Here is a 15,414-nt window from a genome sequence, read left to right as displayed (position 1 = left end):
ATAGCATACATGATAAAGGGTTAGTATCCATAATATAGAAGGAACTTATACAACTCAACACCAAAAAACACGATCCAATTAAAGATGGGCAGAAGACGTGAACAAACATTTCTCCAAAGAAGACAGCCAGATGGACAACAGACACATGAAAAGATGCTCAACATCATTCATCATCAGGGAAATGAAAATCAAAGCCACAACGAGATATCACCTCTCACCTGTCAGAATGACTAAAATAAAAAACAGAAGAAGCAACATGTGTTGGCGAGGATGTGGAGAAAAAGGATCCCTTGTGCTCTGTTGGTGGAAATGCAAACTGGTGCAGCCACTGTGGAAAACAGTGTGGAAGTTCCTCAAAAAATTAAAAATAGAATTACCATAGGATCCAGTAATTCCACCAATAGGTATTTACCCAAAGAATATGAAAACACTAATTCGAAAAGATATATGCACCCCTATATTTAGTGCAATATTATTTACAATAGCCAAATTATGGAAGCAGCCCAACTCTCTGATAGAGGAATCGATAAAGAAGAGGTAGTTTATATACAATGGAATATTAGTGAACCATAAAAAATGAAATCTTGCTATTTGCAACAACATGGATGGATCTAGAGACTATAATGCTAGATAAGTCAGACAGACAAATACATACGATTTCACTCATGTGTGGAATTTAAGAAACATACAAAGAAAAGAGACAAACCAAAAAACACACCCTTAGCTACAGAAAACAAACTAATGGTTACCAGAGGGAAGGGGGGAGGGAGAATAGGTGAAATAGGTGAAGGGGATTAACAGTACACTTATCATAATGAACAATGAATCATGTACAGAATTGCTGAATCACTATATTGTATGCCTGGAACTAATATAACACTGTATATTAAAAATGTTTTTTAAATCAAAACTTTAAAACTTGCCAAAGAAAATACAAAACAATTCTCTTTGTATCTTCTAAACAATACACAAAAAGTGCAAATTGTAATGGAAAGATTGATAAATATGGTAAAATTAATTAATGAAGACCTCTTAAACAGAAATGCACATGAGAATCATCTACTGAACTATGAAATATGAATGTATTTCACAATCCTAACCCCAAAGTTTCAAATTCAGCAGATGTGGAGCAAGGCCTAGGAATGGGCCTTGCTTAGGCCAATTTATTGGGCCTAGGCCAATCCATGTTGTTGAAAAGCTACAGAAGGGATTCTGATGAACATTTTGTCAAGACCCTTAGACCACTGACTATACTACAGTGAAGCCACAGTATCAGCACTGAAAAGAACAGAATTAAATACTCCATCTGCCCACAAGGAGGTTATGGTCTAAAATCAGAGACTGGATGCGTACATAAATAATTATAATTTACTGTCAGAAGTAACCAATTCCACAAAGAAAACCATTAAACCTCCCACAACTTCATATTTCATATGGGACTCCCACTCCATTCTCCAGGAAGAAGCTATACTGGTTTTACACCTTACGTTGCTCCTTTCACCTCTTTATTTGTTCTTTCTGATGGGAAGAGTAACCTAGCTAATGCTGAGAACCTGAGTGCTATTAAACAGAAGAAAATAAGATAAAGTCATTGTTCACTGCATGGCTCTTGGTGTGCAGTCATGTTAGTTCTTTCTCAAGTCTTCTAGAGAAAGGTGTAGGTCTGCAAACCCATCACTTTGGTGCTGGATCCCACTCTCCTGAACTGGACAGAATTGGCAGGGATTATAAGGCAGGCAAATCCGTATGCAACTGGCTAAGTGTGCTAGGCATTTTCTTTGCATTCACAGCTCTTCTCCAGAGAGTTTCTTTTAAGGTTTTATTTAATTTTGAGAGAAAGTGTGCAAGCGGAGAGGGGCAAAGTGAGAGGGGGACAGAGGATACAAAGCGGGCTCCATGCTGACAGCAGAGAGACTGATGTAGAGCTCAAACTCATGAACCATGAGATCATGACCTGAGCCGAAGTTGGACACTCAACCGACTGAGCCACCCAGGCACCCTCCAGACAATTTTTTGAGGTGAAGTAAGGACAGTGCAGGAAGTCTCACCACATTTTCCAATCCAGACATTAGCAATAAAAGTTCTAAATAAAGTTAATACTATTGTATAATCAACATCAGGTTCTTTTTGTGTTCTCAATTTATTCAGAAATCAGAGAGACTGATAAGTCTTTACATGGTACCACTAAGAACAACATATGCTATTATCATGGAACAGAGAAAGGTATGAGGGGTTTCCCCTGGTTGGAAAAGCAGAGAAAAATACACAGAGGAAGTAGTTTTGAACAAAGCTGTGTTCTAGAGGCAGAAAAAATGCTTCAGAGCATGTTGAACCATGCAAAGGAACAGTATCAGAAAAAGAATGCAAAAAGAAAAACAAAAATTTACTAAAAACCTGGAGTTGATTATACAACTAAAATCTTAGAAAAGAATTTCAGTTCTGGAAGAGACTTTGTTCACTTTGGCTAGAATATATGGGAGAAAGTAAGATAAACAGGTCAGAAAGCTACTGAGAACCTGCGAGTGACAAGATGGAAGTTTTGCACCAAGAAGATAACTCTAGAAACAAGGTGTATATGTACCAAAGTGGGGAGAGAGACTGGAGGAAGGAACCCAATTAGGAGAATATTAAATCCAAGCAAAACATGGGGCGCCTGGGTGGCTCAGTCGGTTAAGCGTCCGACTTCGGCTCAGGTCATGTCTCGTGGTCCGTGAGTTTGAGCCCTGTGTCAGGCTCTGTGCTGACAGCTCAGAGCCTGAAGCCTGTTTCGGCTTCTGTGTCTCCCTCTCTCTCTGCCCCTCCCCTGTTCATACTCTGTCTCTCTCTGTCTCAAAAATAAATAAACGTTAAAAAAATTTTTTTTTTAAATCCAAGCAAAACAATTATTTTAATGTTTATTTATTTGAGAGAGAGAGAATGTGAGTGAGGGAGGGGCAAAGAGAGGGAGACTCAGAACCTGAAGCAGGCTCCAGACTCTGACCAGTCAGCACAGAGCCCAATGCAGGGCTCTAACCCACGAACAGTGAGATCATAACCTGAGCCAAAGTCGGACGCTTAACTGACTGAGCCACCCAGGTACCCCCAAATCCAAGCAAAATTTAATGAGGGTGCACAGAAAAGAGAATGAATGAGAGCTATATTATGGAGTCAGAATCAAGAGAATTTGCTAAATAATTGTATATGCTAGCAAAAAGAATATCCATTACCACTTTTTGTTTTTCTCCTATGCATATGTCAAGATCAGGAATCAAAGAAACCTAGTAATCTTAGCTATATCTAGAATAAATAGTTTTGCAAAGTATTTGTCCTTCAGGATGGCATTTTCTTTTCTAACACAGAGACAAAGTATATTTATAAAGAGTATCTTCTTTACTTTCTCAAATAAATAATTTTAAACATGATAAATACCTTGTTTCAGGAAATGCAAATTTAAGTTACCACTATAACGTGAGAAAAACCAAATTAATTCCCCAAAACAATGAATGTTGCCCGGAGAATATGACTGAACAATATCATTGTAAAACAAGTTAGGAACATGTGACACCAATCTACCTGTAACCATGCAACTTTAATATAATCTTTGGTCTCATAAAAATGCTAGACTATAACTAGAATATGAACAGATAACAAGCATTTACCATGTGCCCATGTTAAAATGATAATACATGTTATCATTAACATGTTAAGAGAGGCAAACCAGAAAACAGGCTCTTAACTATAGAGAACAAACTGAGGGTTACTGGAGGAGAGGTGGACAATGGGACGTTAAATGGGTGATGGGTAAAGGAGGGCACTTGTTGTGATGAGCACTGGGTATTACAATGTAATTGATGAATCACTAAATTCTACACCTGAAACTAGTATTACACTGTATGTTAGCTGGAATTTAAATAAGACTTGAAAAGGAAGAAAAAATAAATACAATGATACATGTGATCTCACTTAATCTTCACTATTCTATGAAGTTGATCCTAATGTAGACCTTCATCTTACAGATGAAGAAGCTGAGTCTAAGAAAGGTCAAGGCTTGCTTACGTTTCTTAGCTAGTAAGAGTGCTAGAGCCAGGATCTGAACCCACGTCTGCTTAACTCCGAAGACTTATGCTCTTAACCATTAAACTATACTGTCTAAAATTGAAACCATATTGGCGTTTTTTGGTTGAACCTTCAAAAATTACAATAACTAAATTATAATTTAACAATTCTCTAAAAAAATTGTATATAAGCATAACATTTACAGATGCTGTTAGCTAGAACTTGTATACTAATGGAAATTTACACTAATGTTATTTCAAGTCTGTGCATCATCTTCATGCTCTTACTCTGAGTTACAGTAGCAGGTGTATACAAAACATGCCAGAAAAAAATGTGGTGACCTAAATTTAACTTCCAGTGAGAGGAGCAGCACAGAATGGCATTTATGAGTCATTGGCTTTTAATATGTAGATATAATATGCTGCCCTCTAGTGATTTCAATACCTTGCATTTATTGAGACTGAAGAGCCTCAATAAGGAAGAAGGAAAACATTTTTTTTATTATTAGAGAATTCAAATCTTCATTTTATTTTATTTTTTAACGTTTATTTATTATCAAGAGGCAGAGACAGAGCATGAGAGGAGCAGAGACAGGAGGAGACACAGAATCTGAAGCAGGCTCCAGGATCCAGTTGTCAGCACAGAGCCTGACGTGGGGCTTGAACTCATGAACTGAGAGATCATGACCTGAGCCAAAGTCAGACGCTTAACTGACTGAGCCACCCAGGCTCCCCTCAAATCTTCATTTTATAGTAGGAATAACTGAACAAATAACTATTGTTTAAGCCCTAAATAAACTTTTGATGTGTAAGAGCACATATAGAAATAGAGTTGACCCTTAAACAATGTAAAGGTTAGGGGTGCTAACCCCCCAACACAGTAAAAAATCTGCATATAACTTTTGACTACCCCAAAACTTAACTACTAATAGCACACTGTGGACCAGAAACCTTACAGATAATATGAACAGTTGATTAACACACGTTTTGTATGTTATATATATTATATACTGCATTTTTACAATAAAGCTAGAGAAAAGAAAATGTTATTTAAAAAATCATAAGGAAAATAATATACATTTATAGTACAGTGCTATACTTATTGAAAAATATCTGTGTATAAGTGAAGCTGTGTTGTTCAAGGTCAACTGTACATCCAATAATGATTTACCAATTCAGAATGGTTAAGGAAATACCAGTACAGAACACAGGAAAAGATGAATTAGAGAATAAGGAGTGATTACATTTTATGCAAGGAATTCATGCCTTAAAACCTTGCCTAATCCAAAGTTATTTTCCTAATCCAAATATAAAAGGGGTTGAAGTAGACAACTACTGTGCTGTATTTCTTTTTTCAAGCATAGGTTTAAAGCACAGTAAATGATTACAATTAAAACAGTTTTTAAGAGTGCTGTTAGGGTGCCTGGGTGACTCATTCGGTGGCAACCAACTCTTGATTTTGGTTTAGGTCATGATTCTCACTCACGGGATTGAGCCCTGCATCAGTCTCTGCACTGAGTGTGGAGCCTGCCTGGGATTTTCTCTCTCCCTCTCTTTCTGCCCCTTCCTCACTCATGCTAGCTCTCTCTCTCTCTCTCTCTCTCTCTCTCAAATCAACTTTAAAGAAAAAAAAATGCTTTTAAAACATTTGCAGTATTTGTAAGAAAATTTTTTGCATCACTATTTCCTCCCAAATATCAAAAGTATTTCCTATTATAAAAAAAAAATGACAGCTTGGCTTAGAAGTACATTAGTCGTTGTGATGTCAGACCAGGTTGTCAGAAGTTTTTAATTTTTTTAAAAAAAGTGCTTTTGCTATTAATTCTGCTCTTTTATTTTTTTCAGCATTAGTGCCAAATTTCCAGCATGCTCAGTACTAAATTAACAGCAAGAATATCATCAGTTTCAGTATTCCTAAAATTTAATAACCACTTGGGTGACAGTATTACAAAATATAAAAAAGACTAAATTTAACAATAGCAGTAAAAATAACATCAGAATTACTAAAACCACTTGCAGAAGTTTTCATAGTGTGGTTCATAGGATGGTTCACAGAACATGTACAAATGATACTCAATATTTCTAGTTACCAGCTGAGGTGGCACCACCTAGAGCAAACAGTTTAAAATTCACCAGGCCCACAGCTTTGTAACTAAGTGATTCATGATTAATTTTTTTAAAGTTTTTGGGATTTGCATTATTTGAAATTTTTAGTATAAAGTGATATTTTGCTAATTCAAACTAATTCAAACTCATGAAAACTTACTTAAAATTAGCTTAACAAGAACCATACTGTATTTTTAACAGCTTTACTGAAGTATAATTTACATACCATAAAATTTCCTCCTTTTAAATGTACAATTCAATGAGTTTTAGTAAATGAATTATAGACTTGTACAGCCATTACCATAATCCAGTATTAGAATCATACTCTACATGGGGTGCCTGGAAGGCTGAGGTGGTTAAGCGTCTGACTTCAACTCAGGTCAGGATCTCCCGGTTTGTGGGTTCAAGCCCCGCATTAGGTTCCATGCTAACAGCTCAGAGCCCGGAGCCTGCTTCAGATTCTGTGTCTCCCTTTCTCTCCGCCCCTCCCCAACTTATGCTGTGTCTCCATCTCTCTCTCAAAAATAAATAAATGTTAAAAAAATTTTTTTTAAAGAATCATACTATACATTTATTAAACTGTTACCAACCTCACCTATGTAAAGTAACCAAATAACTCATAATACCAACAACTCGAAAGGTTTTTGGATCTGCTATTTTTAAAAAAGAGAACAGATTTAATCTACTTTCAATAAACACAAAATTACCTAAAGGAAAAATGCTAAGACTATTTTAAACATACTGAAAGAATCGTGCTGAGGAGGATTTAAACCGTCCTCTTCATAATCTTGTCCACAACATTAATCTGGCAGACTACTATAGATAGTACCTATGTAAAATTATGCAGAGTCCTTGTTTATGTTTTGAACTCCAAATTAATGAAATAAGTTTTGCTGAGGTTCTACTATAGTTAATAAAAACCTGACACATGTGACTTCTAAAATGAAGATGATTTGCAAGTGAGTATAAAACCAATCATAAATACTTGATAGCAAATATTCACCTACAAAATAGTTCAGTATCTGCAATATTTCTCAAAAAATATGAATTGATATCAGCCTCTTTTAAAAAAAATTTTTTTACATTTTCCTAAACTACTGGTTAAGTATATAAGTACACATTCATTTTGCCATGATATATAACAAAGTATTCTATAATCTTTTAGTGATCAACATGAAAAAAATGAGAAAGAAGAATCAGTTGAACCTATAGCTGGTTGAACTACCAAGTGTCTTAAGTGACCTAAGACAACTTGGAAGTATCTGTCCCAGATCTCTCTTTGTCCACTTTAAGATATGATATTGACAAAATAGTATATATGTAGTCCAAATTCCAGGCATAGAGCTCCGAAAACTCTTAGGATTTCCCAAGTGATGGAGGTGAGAGAAGTATCTTTGTTATCCATAATAAATTCCTTTCAACCATACGAGAATTTATGCTAATGAGTGACTCTTGGAGGTGGGGGATGGTTGTAAGGGAACCAACCATATAAGTAAAAGATTGGAACTTTCAGCTCCAAACCAGATCCCTGAGGGGAGAAGAGGTGAGGATCACATTAGTCACCAATGGCTGATGATCTAATCAACTGTGCCTACAAAATGGAGACTAAACTAGGGTCCAGAGAGCTGCCAAGTTAGTGAACACATCGAGGTGTGGAAGCTTGTGCACCTGGAGAGGGCATAAAAGCTCTATGCCTATTCCTCATATCTTGCCCTATGTATCTCTTTCATTTGATTGTTCCTGAGTTATACCTTTTATAATAAACTGGTGATAGTAAAGTGTCTCCCTAAGTTCTGCGAGCTATTCTAACAAACTGTCAAGCTTAAGGAGGGAATTGTGGGAACTCCTGATTCCAGAAATATGGGAAACGTGGACTTGTGACTGGCATGTGAGTGGAAGGCAATCTTGTGAGGCAGAGCCCTTCATCTGTGGGGTCTGTGTAAACTGGGAAGTTAGTGTCAGAACTGAATTAGACTGTAGGACATCTAGTTGGTATCTACAGAGAATTGGAGGATTGCTTGATATTGAAAACAACGCATCTGGTGTCAGAAGTGTTCTGAGTGTTCTAAGCTTTCCTTGAAATATTTTTTGTTAATGCTTTCAACAAGAGCACCAGTGACCAACTAGACCAAACTGACAACACTAGAGACTCACAGCTGAAAGGGATACCAAATCAAAATCTAAACTATGAAGGCACAAAAACAGACACTCAGATCAATGGAACAGAATAGAGAACCCAAGAATGGACCCACAAACGTATGGCCAACTAATCCTTGACAAAGCAGGAAAGAATATCCAATGGAATAAAGACAGTCTCTTCAGCAAGTGGTGTTGGGAAAACTGGACAGCGACATGCAGAAGAATGAACCTGGACCACTTTCTTACACCATCACAAAAATAAACTCAAAATGGATGAAAGACCTAAATATAAGACAGGAAGCCATCAAAATCCTCGAGGAGAAAGCAGGCAAAAACCTCTTTGACCTTGGCCGCAGCAACTTCTTACTCAACATGTCTCTGGAGGCAAGGGAAACAAAAGCAAAATGAACTATTGGGACTTCATCAAAATAAAAAGCTTCTGCACAGTGGAGGAAACAATCAGCAAACCTAAAAGGCAACTGACAGAATGGGGGAAGATATTCGCAAATGACATATCAGATAAAGGGTTTGTATCCAAAACCTATAAAGAACTTCTCAAACTCAACACCCAAAACACAAACAGTCCAGTGAAGAAATGGTCAAAAGACAGGAATAGACACTTCTCCAAAGAAGACATCCAGATGGCCAACCGACACATGAAAAAAGTGCTCAACATCACTCATCATCAGAGAAATGCAACTCAAAACCACAATGAGATATCAGCTCACACCTGTCAGAATGGCTAACATTAACAACTCAGGCAACAACAGATGTTGGTGAGGATGCGGAGAAAGAGGATCTCTTTTGCACTGCTGGTGGGAATGCAAACTGATGCAGCCACTTTGGAAAACAGTATGGAGCTTCCTCAAAAAATTAAAGATAGAACTACCCTACGACCCAGCAATTGCACTACTAAGTATTTATCCAAGGGATACAGGTATGCTATTTCAAAAGGGCACATGCATCCCAGCGTTTATAGTAGCACTATCAACAATAGCCAAAGTATGGAAAGAGCCCAAATGTCCACTGATGGATGAATGGATAAAGAAGATGCGGTATACACATACACACACACACACACGCACACACGCACACAAAGGGAGCATTACTCGGCAATCAAAAAGAATGAAATCCTGCCATTTGTAACTACTTGAATGGAACTTGAGGGTATCATACTAAGTGAAATTAGTCAGAGAAAGACAAAGATCATATGACTTCATTCATATGGGAACTTAAAGATACAAAACAGATGAACATAAGGGAAGCAAAAATAATATAAAAACAGGGAGGGGAACATAAGAAACTCTTAAATATGGAGAACAGAGGGTTACTGGAGGGGTTGTGGGAGCGGTGATGAGCTAAATGAGTAAGGGGCATTAAAGAATCTACTCCTGAAATCATTGTTGTACTATATGCTAACTAACTTGGATATAAATTAAAAAGTAAATTAAATTTAAAAAAATAAACTATGTTAACAATTCAGAATGATGATTCAGAAGTGACAGTTTAGTAAGAATAATAAATACATCTAAAACTTGTACCCAGAAAAACAACTGCACAGGAACAAATGAGGGAAGATACGGTTTACCAATAATAAATCTAACAATAATAAAGAAAAACTTAGAAGTTTCAGTAACTGTAAGTTCAACACTAGCAGTGTTAGAAAAGCTAATGTAGTCCTTGGGCTCTGTGATTATAATGTCCAGAATTTTTTAATGTTTATTTGTTTTTGATAGAGAGCATGAGTGGGGGAGGGGCAGAGAGCGAGGAGGGGAGAGAGGATCTGAACTGGGCTCTGTGCTGACAGCAGCAAGCCAGATATAGGGCTTGAACTCACGAACCATGAGATTATGACCTGAGCCAAAGTTGGACAGTCAACCAACTGAGGCACCTAGGAGCCCCTAATGTCCAGAATTTCTACTTCAAGATGTAGAGCATAGGCATTTACTTCTCCTTTTTCCCAAAGGCCCATTGAAAGTGACTTAAAAAAAAATTTTTTTTTTTTTAAATGAGGAAAATTATAGCATCACTGGAAAACATGAAAAGGGTATCGGTGGACAAGAAATTTTAATGACTACCTTGAAATTAGCAAATACAGGATCAGGCAGGTGGAATAAGAACAACAACAAAAACCCCACAGCCTTCCTGAGTGTCCCAGAGAGGGTCCAAATTCCGAGCCGATAAACACTGTTACCCTGTACCTAGCACTTTTATTGTATTATTTCATTTAATGCTCATAATTATTTTGAAAATAGGTATTATATGCCCATTTTTCAGATAAGAGAGCTGACATTTAGACAAGTTATATAATCACACAGCTAATCAATGGTGAAGCCACGACTTGAATCCAGTTAGTGTGAATCTGGAGTCTGCTTTCATTTATTATGCAGATACAGGCCAAAGGGTAATCCATTACAGTAATCATTAAAGCACTACGCTAAATCCCGCTGGTACTGGGGGTGCCTGGCTGGCTCAGTTGGAAGACCAGGCAACTCTTCATCTCAGAGTTGTGAGTTCAAGACTCACGTTAGGTGTAGAGATCACTAACAAAAATAAATAAATAAAACTTTAAATTCATCTGGCACTATTTCCATCAGGTAAGAAGGGTAGCTCTCTTCTTTTGTTCTTGAATTAAACCTTGATAACTTCCTTCTACAAAATGAGTGGAATCTGTCTAGAGTGCCCAAAAGCGCCTGAGAGAGGAGTAAAGAAAGACACAAGAGTTAACGTCAGATCCCCACACAAATTTGGAAGAAGGAAAAATGTTTTAAGGAAAGGAAGATCCACACTAAATAAATATCACAAGAAATGCTTCCTTACTTTGGCAGCTGTGGGGTTCCAGGCTCCCTGCTCCAAGATTACATTTCCCAGAGTGAACTTTGCCAGTAGGCACGCTCTGCTCACAGAGTTCACAGTCAACCATCCTATTCAAGGAAGGTATCTGTCTTATAAATTGGTGAGGCAATGTCGTATGGTGGTTCAGAACATGAATTCTAAAGTTAGCCTGCCTGGCTCCAAATCTTGGCTTTCCCATGCAACTCTAGGGAAGTTACTCAGTATCTCCTTCCCTCTCTTTCCCCATCTGAAAAATGAGGATGATAACTATATTTATCTTATGAAAGTTTTTTTGATGATTAAGTAAGATAACTTTCACTCAGTGTAGTGCTTCTCTTATGTAAGTGCTCAGCAAAGCGCCTGGCACATGGTAACCTGCAAGCAATGGTGTGTGTTAGTTATGAAGTACAGGGGACAAAAGGGAAAGGAGATAAATTAGATGACGACTGAGAAATCTTCCAACCTTGAAAATCTATCAAATTCTTAAGAGAAAAAAATTTTAATTTCATCAAATAAGACAAAGCAAATTCCAGAACAGTGAAGTATTCACTGACGCTAGATCAATACTTGGTTTAAATTCACTACTGAACCTCTGAAGGCATTTATTAACCTCTTTATTTATGACTACTAGCTATAAGTTGCCTCCCAATATAAATTAAATGTGCAAAATGAATTTGAATTTAGAAAATGAGGAGAGCTAACTGACTTCTAAGCAATTTTGATTAATATCAATGAACAGATATAACAGAGCTACTCCCCTACCAGAATCTTGAGCATAGATTGAGCTCCTTCATCCAGAAGTTCAAAAACAGAAATTAGCAATAATAGAACAATATCTAAAAAACTGCCAAGAAGGAAGATAATAATACAGCATCATGTCAACTGGAATCTCCAGTGCAATAACAGGCCAAAGCACTGCATGGCTGCAGGGAAAAGCCAGGCAGCTTAGAAGGCTGTGACAGCCCAGGATGGGAACTTCTTATTCCAAACGTAAGCTAATCAAATTTTATGATCTAATTATGGGTCTCCTCTAGAAATCCTATCCATTTAGGGTTCCAAATTAATAACAATTTACTCAGAAACAACTTAAAGTTAGGTCCCAGAAATTAAGCCATTTGCCTAGGGAACTTCTTATCTAGAAGCAATGTGTATCCAAAGCAGACCTTCCGGGCCAGTGCTAAGAAATCTTTATAACCTGATAAACTAGGAAATCAGAGATGGACTCTGCCAACCACCATGGTCAGTAGAAAAAGAAACTTTAGGCATGCCAAATCTGAGATGCACATTAAATTGTAACAAGTGCAAGAACTACACACCTACATGATCCTTACCATGAGCCAGGAAAATGCAGGTAGATAATTAGAACAGTGAGGATAAAGCCTCCATTCCCAGAATAAGACATTAAGCCTTGGGGCCCTTTTCCTCTCCTCTCCTTATATTTATAATTTTTTCCTACTCCTTTTTCTCTATGGTCATCCTTGCCACATAACCACCCTCCTATCTTTTCCAGTTGTTCCACTCCCGCTGTTACACTTGAATTCTTTTAAAATTCCTTCTCTCTGTTCTTTCTACAATGTCATTCTAGTAAGTTACAAAAGGAACTGTATAGAAAGAAACAAATATAAAAAGAAGGCTTTGGCAAATTCTATTTGTTGACATGAATACTGTCTACTTTTTCCTGGCCTGTAACTTCCACATGTCAAAACATTATGCCCATGATAAGAGCAGAGCAACTGTTAAAAAATACTCAAGTCTAATGAATAATTTTAGTGACAATATAGAATGAAAGAGCAAAGAACAAAATTAATACAAAGAGGCCTCGTATAACATTATGACATACACAGAGCAATTCTTTTTAAGATTTTTTGTTTTTTTTTTTTAGTAATCTCTACACCTAACAAGGGGCTCGAACTCATGACCTCAAGATCAAGAGTCACACACTCCTCCAACTGAGCCAGCCAGGTACCCCTAAACAGTAATTCTTAATTCTAATACAATTAAAATCTTTTACCTAAATTCAAAATACATAGATACCTAAGTATTTCAAAATGCAGCCACTTTTAGTATATTATGTTCAGAAAAAAATGTGGAAAAACTTAACACTCCTTAACTATTTTTTTATTAAAAAAATTTTTAATGTTTACTTATTTTTGAGAGAGAAAAAGAGAGCGCAAGTGGGGGAGGGGCAGAGAGAGAGGGAGAGACAGAATTGGAAGCAGGCTGCAGGCTCTGAACTGTCAGCACAGAACTTGACACAGGGCTCAAACTCATGAACTGCGAGATCATGACCTGAGCTGAAGTTGGACGTTTAACCAACTGAGCCACCCAGGCACCCCACTCCCTAACTATTTTTATTCCTTATAAGAATATAACAATTCTCCTCAAATTAAAAAAAAAAATTATTTTTGCCAAAAAGAGATGCAATATAATCTTGTCTTACTTCATTCTTTGGAGCATTTACAGAATTTAAGGAAGAAATTTTAATTATTCTTTCCTTTGAAGATTTCACTCAAAAAGTCTTTTCAAAGTTTTTTTCTCTTTAAAATAGGAAACTAGGGAGGCGCCTGGTTGGCTCAGTCAGTTGAGCGTCCGACTTTGGCTCAGGTCATGATCTCAAAGTTCATGAGTTCAAGCTCCACATCAGGCTGATAGCTCAGAGCCTGGAGCCTGCTTCGGAGACACAGAATCTCTCTCAAAAATAAACTCTCTCTCTCTCTCTCAAAAATACACATTAAAAAATAAATTTTAAAAAATAATAAATAAAATAAAATAGGAAACAAGGGTAATTGCATATATTAATGCATGCCCCAACTGCTGATATCAAAATCTCGCTTGCAATTAAAATGGGGTCCAAGATGGGGCATGTGGGTGGCTCAGTCAGTTAAACGTCTGACTTCAGCTCAGGTCATGATTTCACGGTTCTTGAGTTTGAGTCCTGCATCAGGCTCTATGATGAGGCTCTGCAGCTCAGAGTCTGGAGCCTGCTTCATTCGGATTCTGTGTCTCCCTCTCTCTCTCTCTGTCCCTCCCACACTCACTCACTCTCTCTCTCTCTCTCTCTCTCTCTCTCAAAAATAAACATTAAAAAAAGATTTCTAAATGGAGTCCAATAAATAGAATTACTTAAAATATTTTAAATGTATGCCATGAGCTACATGCACACTTTCGAGCCATGTCTCTGTCCCATTTTTATATTTCTGTTTATTTTCTTCCTCTCTCCAACACTTGAACTGGGATTCTTTCACTTAGAATGTAATTTTAGGGGCATTCAGATGCCTGAGTGTTGGTTTAGCATCCAATTCTTGGTTTCAGCTCTGCTCATGATTTCACGGTTTGTGGGATTGAGCTCCATGTGGGGCTTTGTGCTGAGCGTGGAGCCTGCTTGGGATTCTCTCTGTCCCTCACTGCCCCTTCCCTGCTTGCATGCACAAGCACAGGCTCTCTCTCTCAAAATAAATAAACATTAAAAAAAAAAAAAAGAATGTAATTTTAAAACAAAGTCACAATCCTACCTACACACTCGAAAGTATATCTTATGGGCATTAAGTTCACTAGAAAAATAAAACTGAAAGAAAAACCAGGAAATATGATAGAACATTTTCTGTTGACTATTTGCCAAAAAATATGTAACCATATCATATTAATACACTTAAATGATTCTAAAAATATTTTTTTTTAATTTTATTTTAATGTTTATTTATTTTTGACACAGAGAGAGACAGAGCATGAACAAGGGAGGGTCAGAGAGAGAGGGAGACACAGAATCCAAAAAGGGCTCCGGGCTCTGAGCTGTCAGCACAGAGCCCGACACGGGGCCTGCACCCGCGGACCACGAGATCATGATCCGGGCCGAAGTCGGACGCTCAACCGACTGACCCACCGAGGCGCCCCAATGATTCTAAGAATATTAAAGAAGAAATTCACACGTTTCCTAAAAAACCATATAAAATGTCCATCTTACCGATATCATTAACAAGGGAATTAGAATCAGATGCCCCCAGGGTAGCTTCGAACTCCTCTTGGAGACGATATGCTCTTTGCAGGAGAGCTTCAAGTTTATGGATAAATTCAGTACTAATAATATCCTACAAGGAGAAGAAAAGTACACACAGCAAATATTAGATTCTAATGTTAAGATTCTCAATACCTTCCACTCTTAAATGAAAGACAGAGAAAGTGTGGGATATGAGGAAGGTCCATTGGGTGGTGACAGCACTGGATTCTGGCTGTGCCTTTGGCCAAGTCACCCCAGTTCTCAGGGATTCAGCTTCTCTACCTATAAACTTAAGGAGTGGGATTC

The 15,414-nt window shown here is 37.4% G+C and overlaps 1 protein-coding gene across 3 annotated transcripts in view; it reads right to left on the bottom strand.

The window, feature by feature from the left end:
• MIGA1 (mitoguardin 1) overlaps nt 1-15,414 on the bottom strand; it is a 105,286-nt gene that overhangs the window by 56,926 nt on the left and 32,946 nt on the right. For all 3 annotated transcript variants that reach the window (XM_007079225.3, XM_042997624.1, XM_042997625.1), the window contains exon 7: nt 15,076-15,199. In XM_007079225.3, the coding sequence (XP_007079287.2) occupies nt 15,076-15,199 (124 nt within the window). The remainder of the gene's footprint in view (nt 1-15,075; nt 15,200-15,414) is intronic.

Source organism: Panthera tigris, chromosome C1 (genome assembly GCF_018350195.1).
Source record: "Panthera tigris isolate Pti1 chromosome C1, P.tigris_Pti1_mat1.1, whole genome shotgun sequence".
NCBI lineage: Eukaryota > Metazoa > Chordata > Mammalia > Carnivora > Felidae > Panthera > Panthera tigris.
Note: the sequence above shows the minus strand (reverse complement) of the source record. Positions and strands in the feature narration are given on the sequence as shown.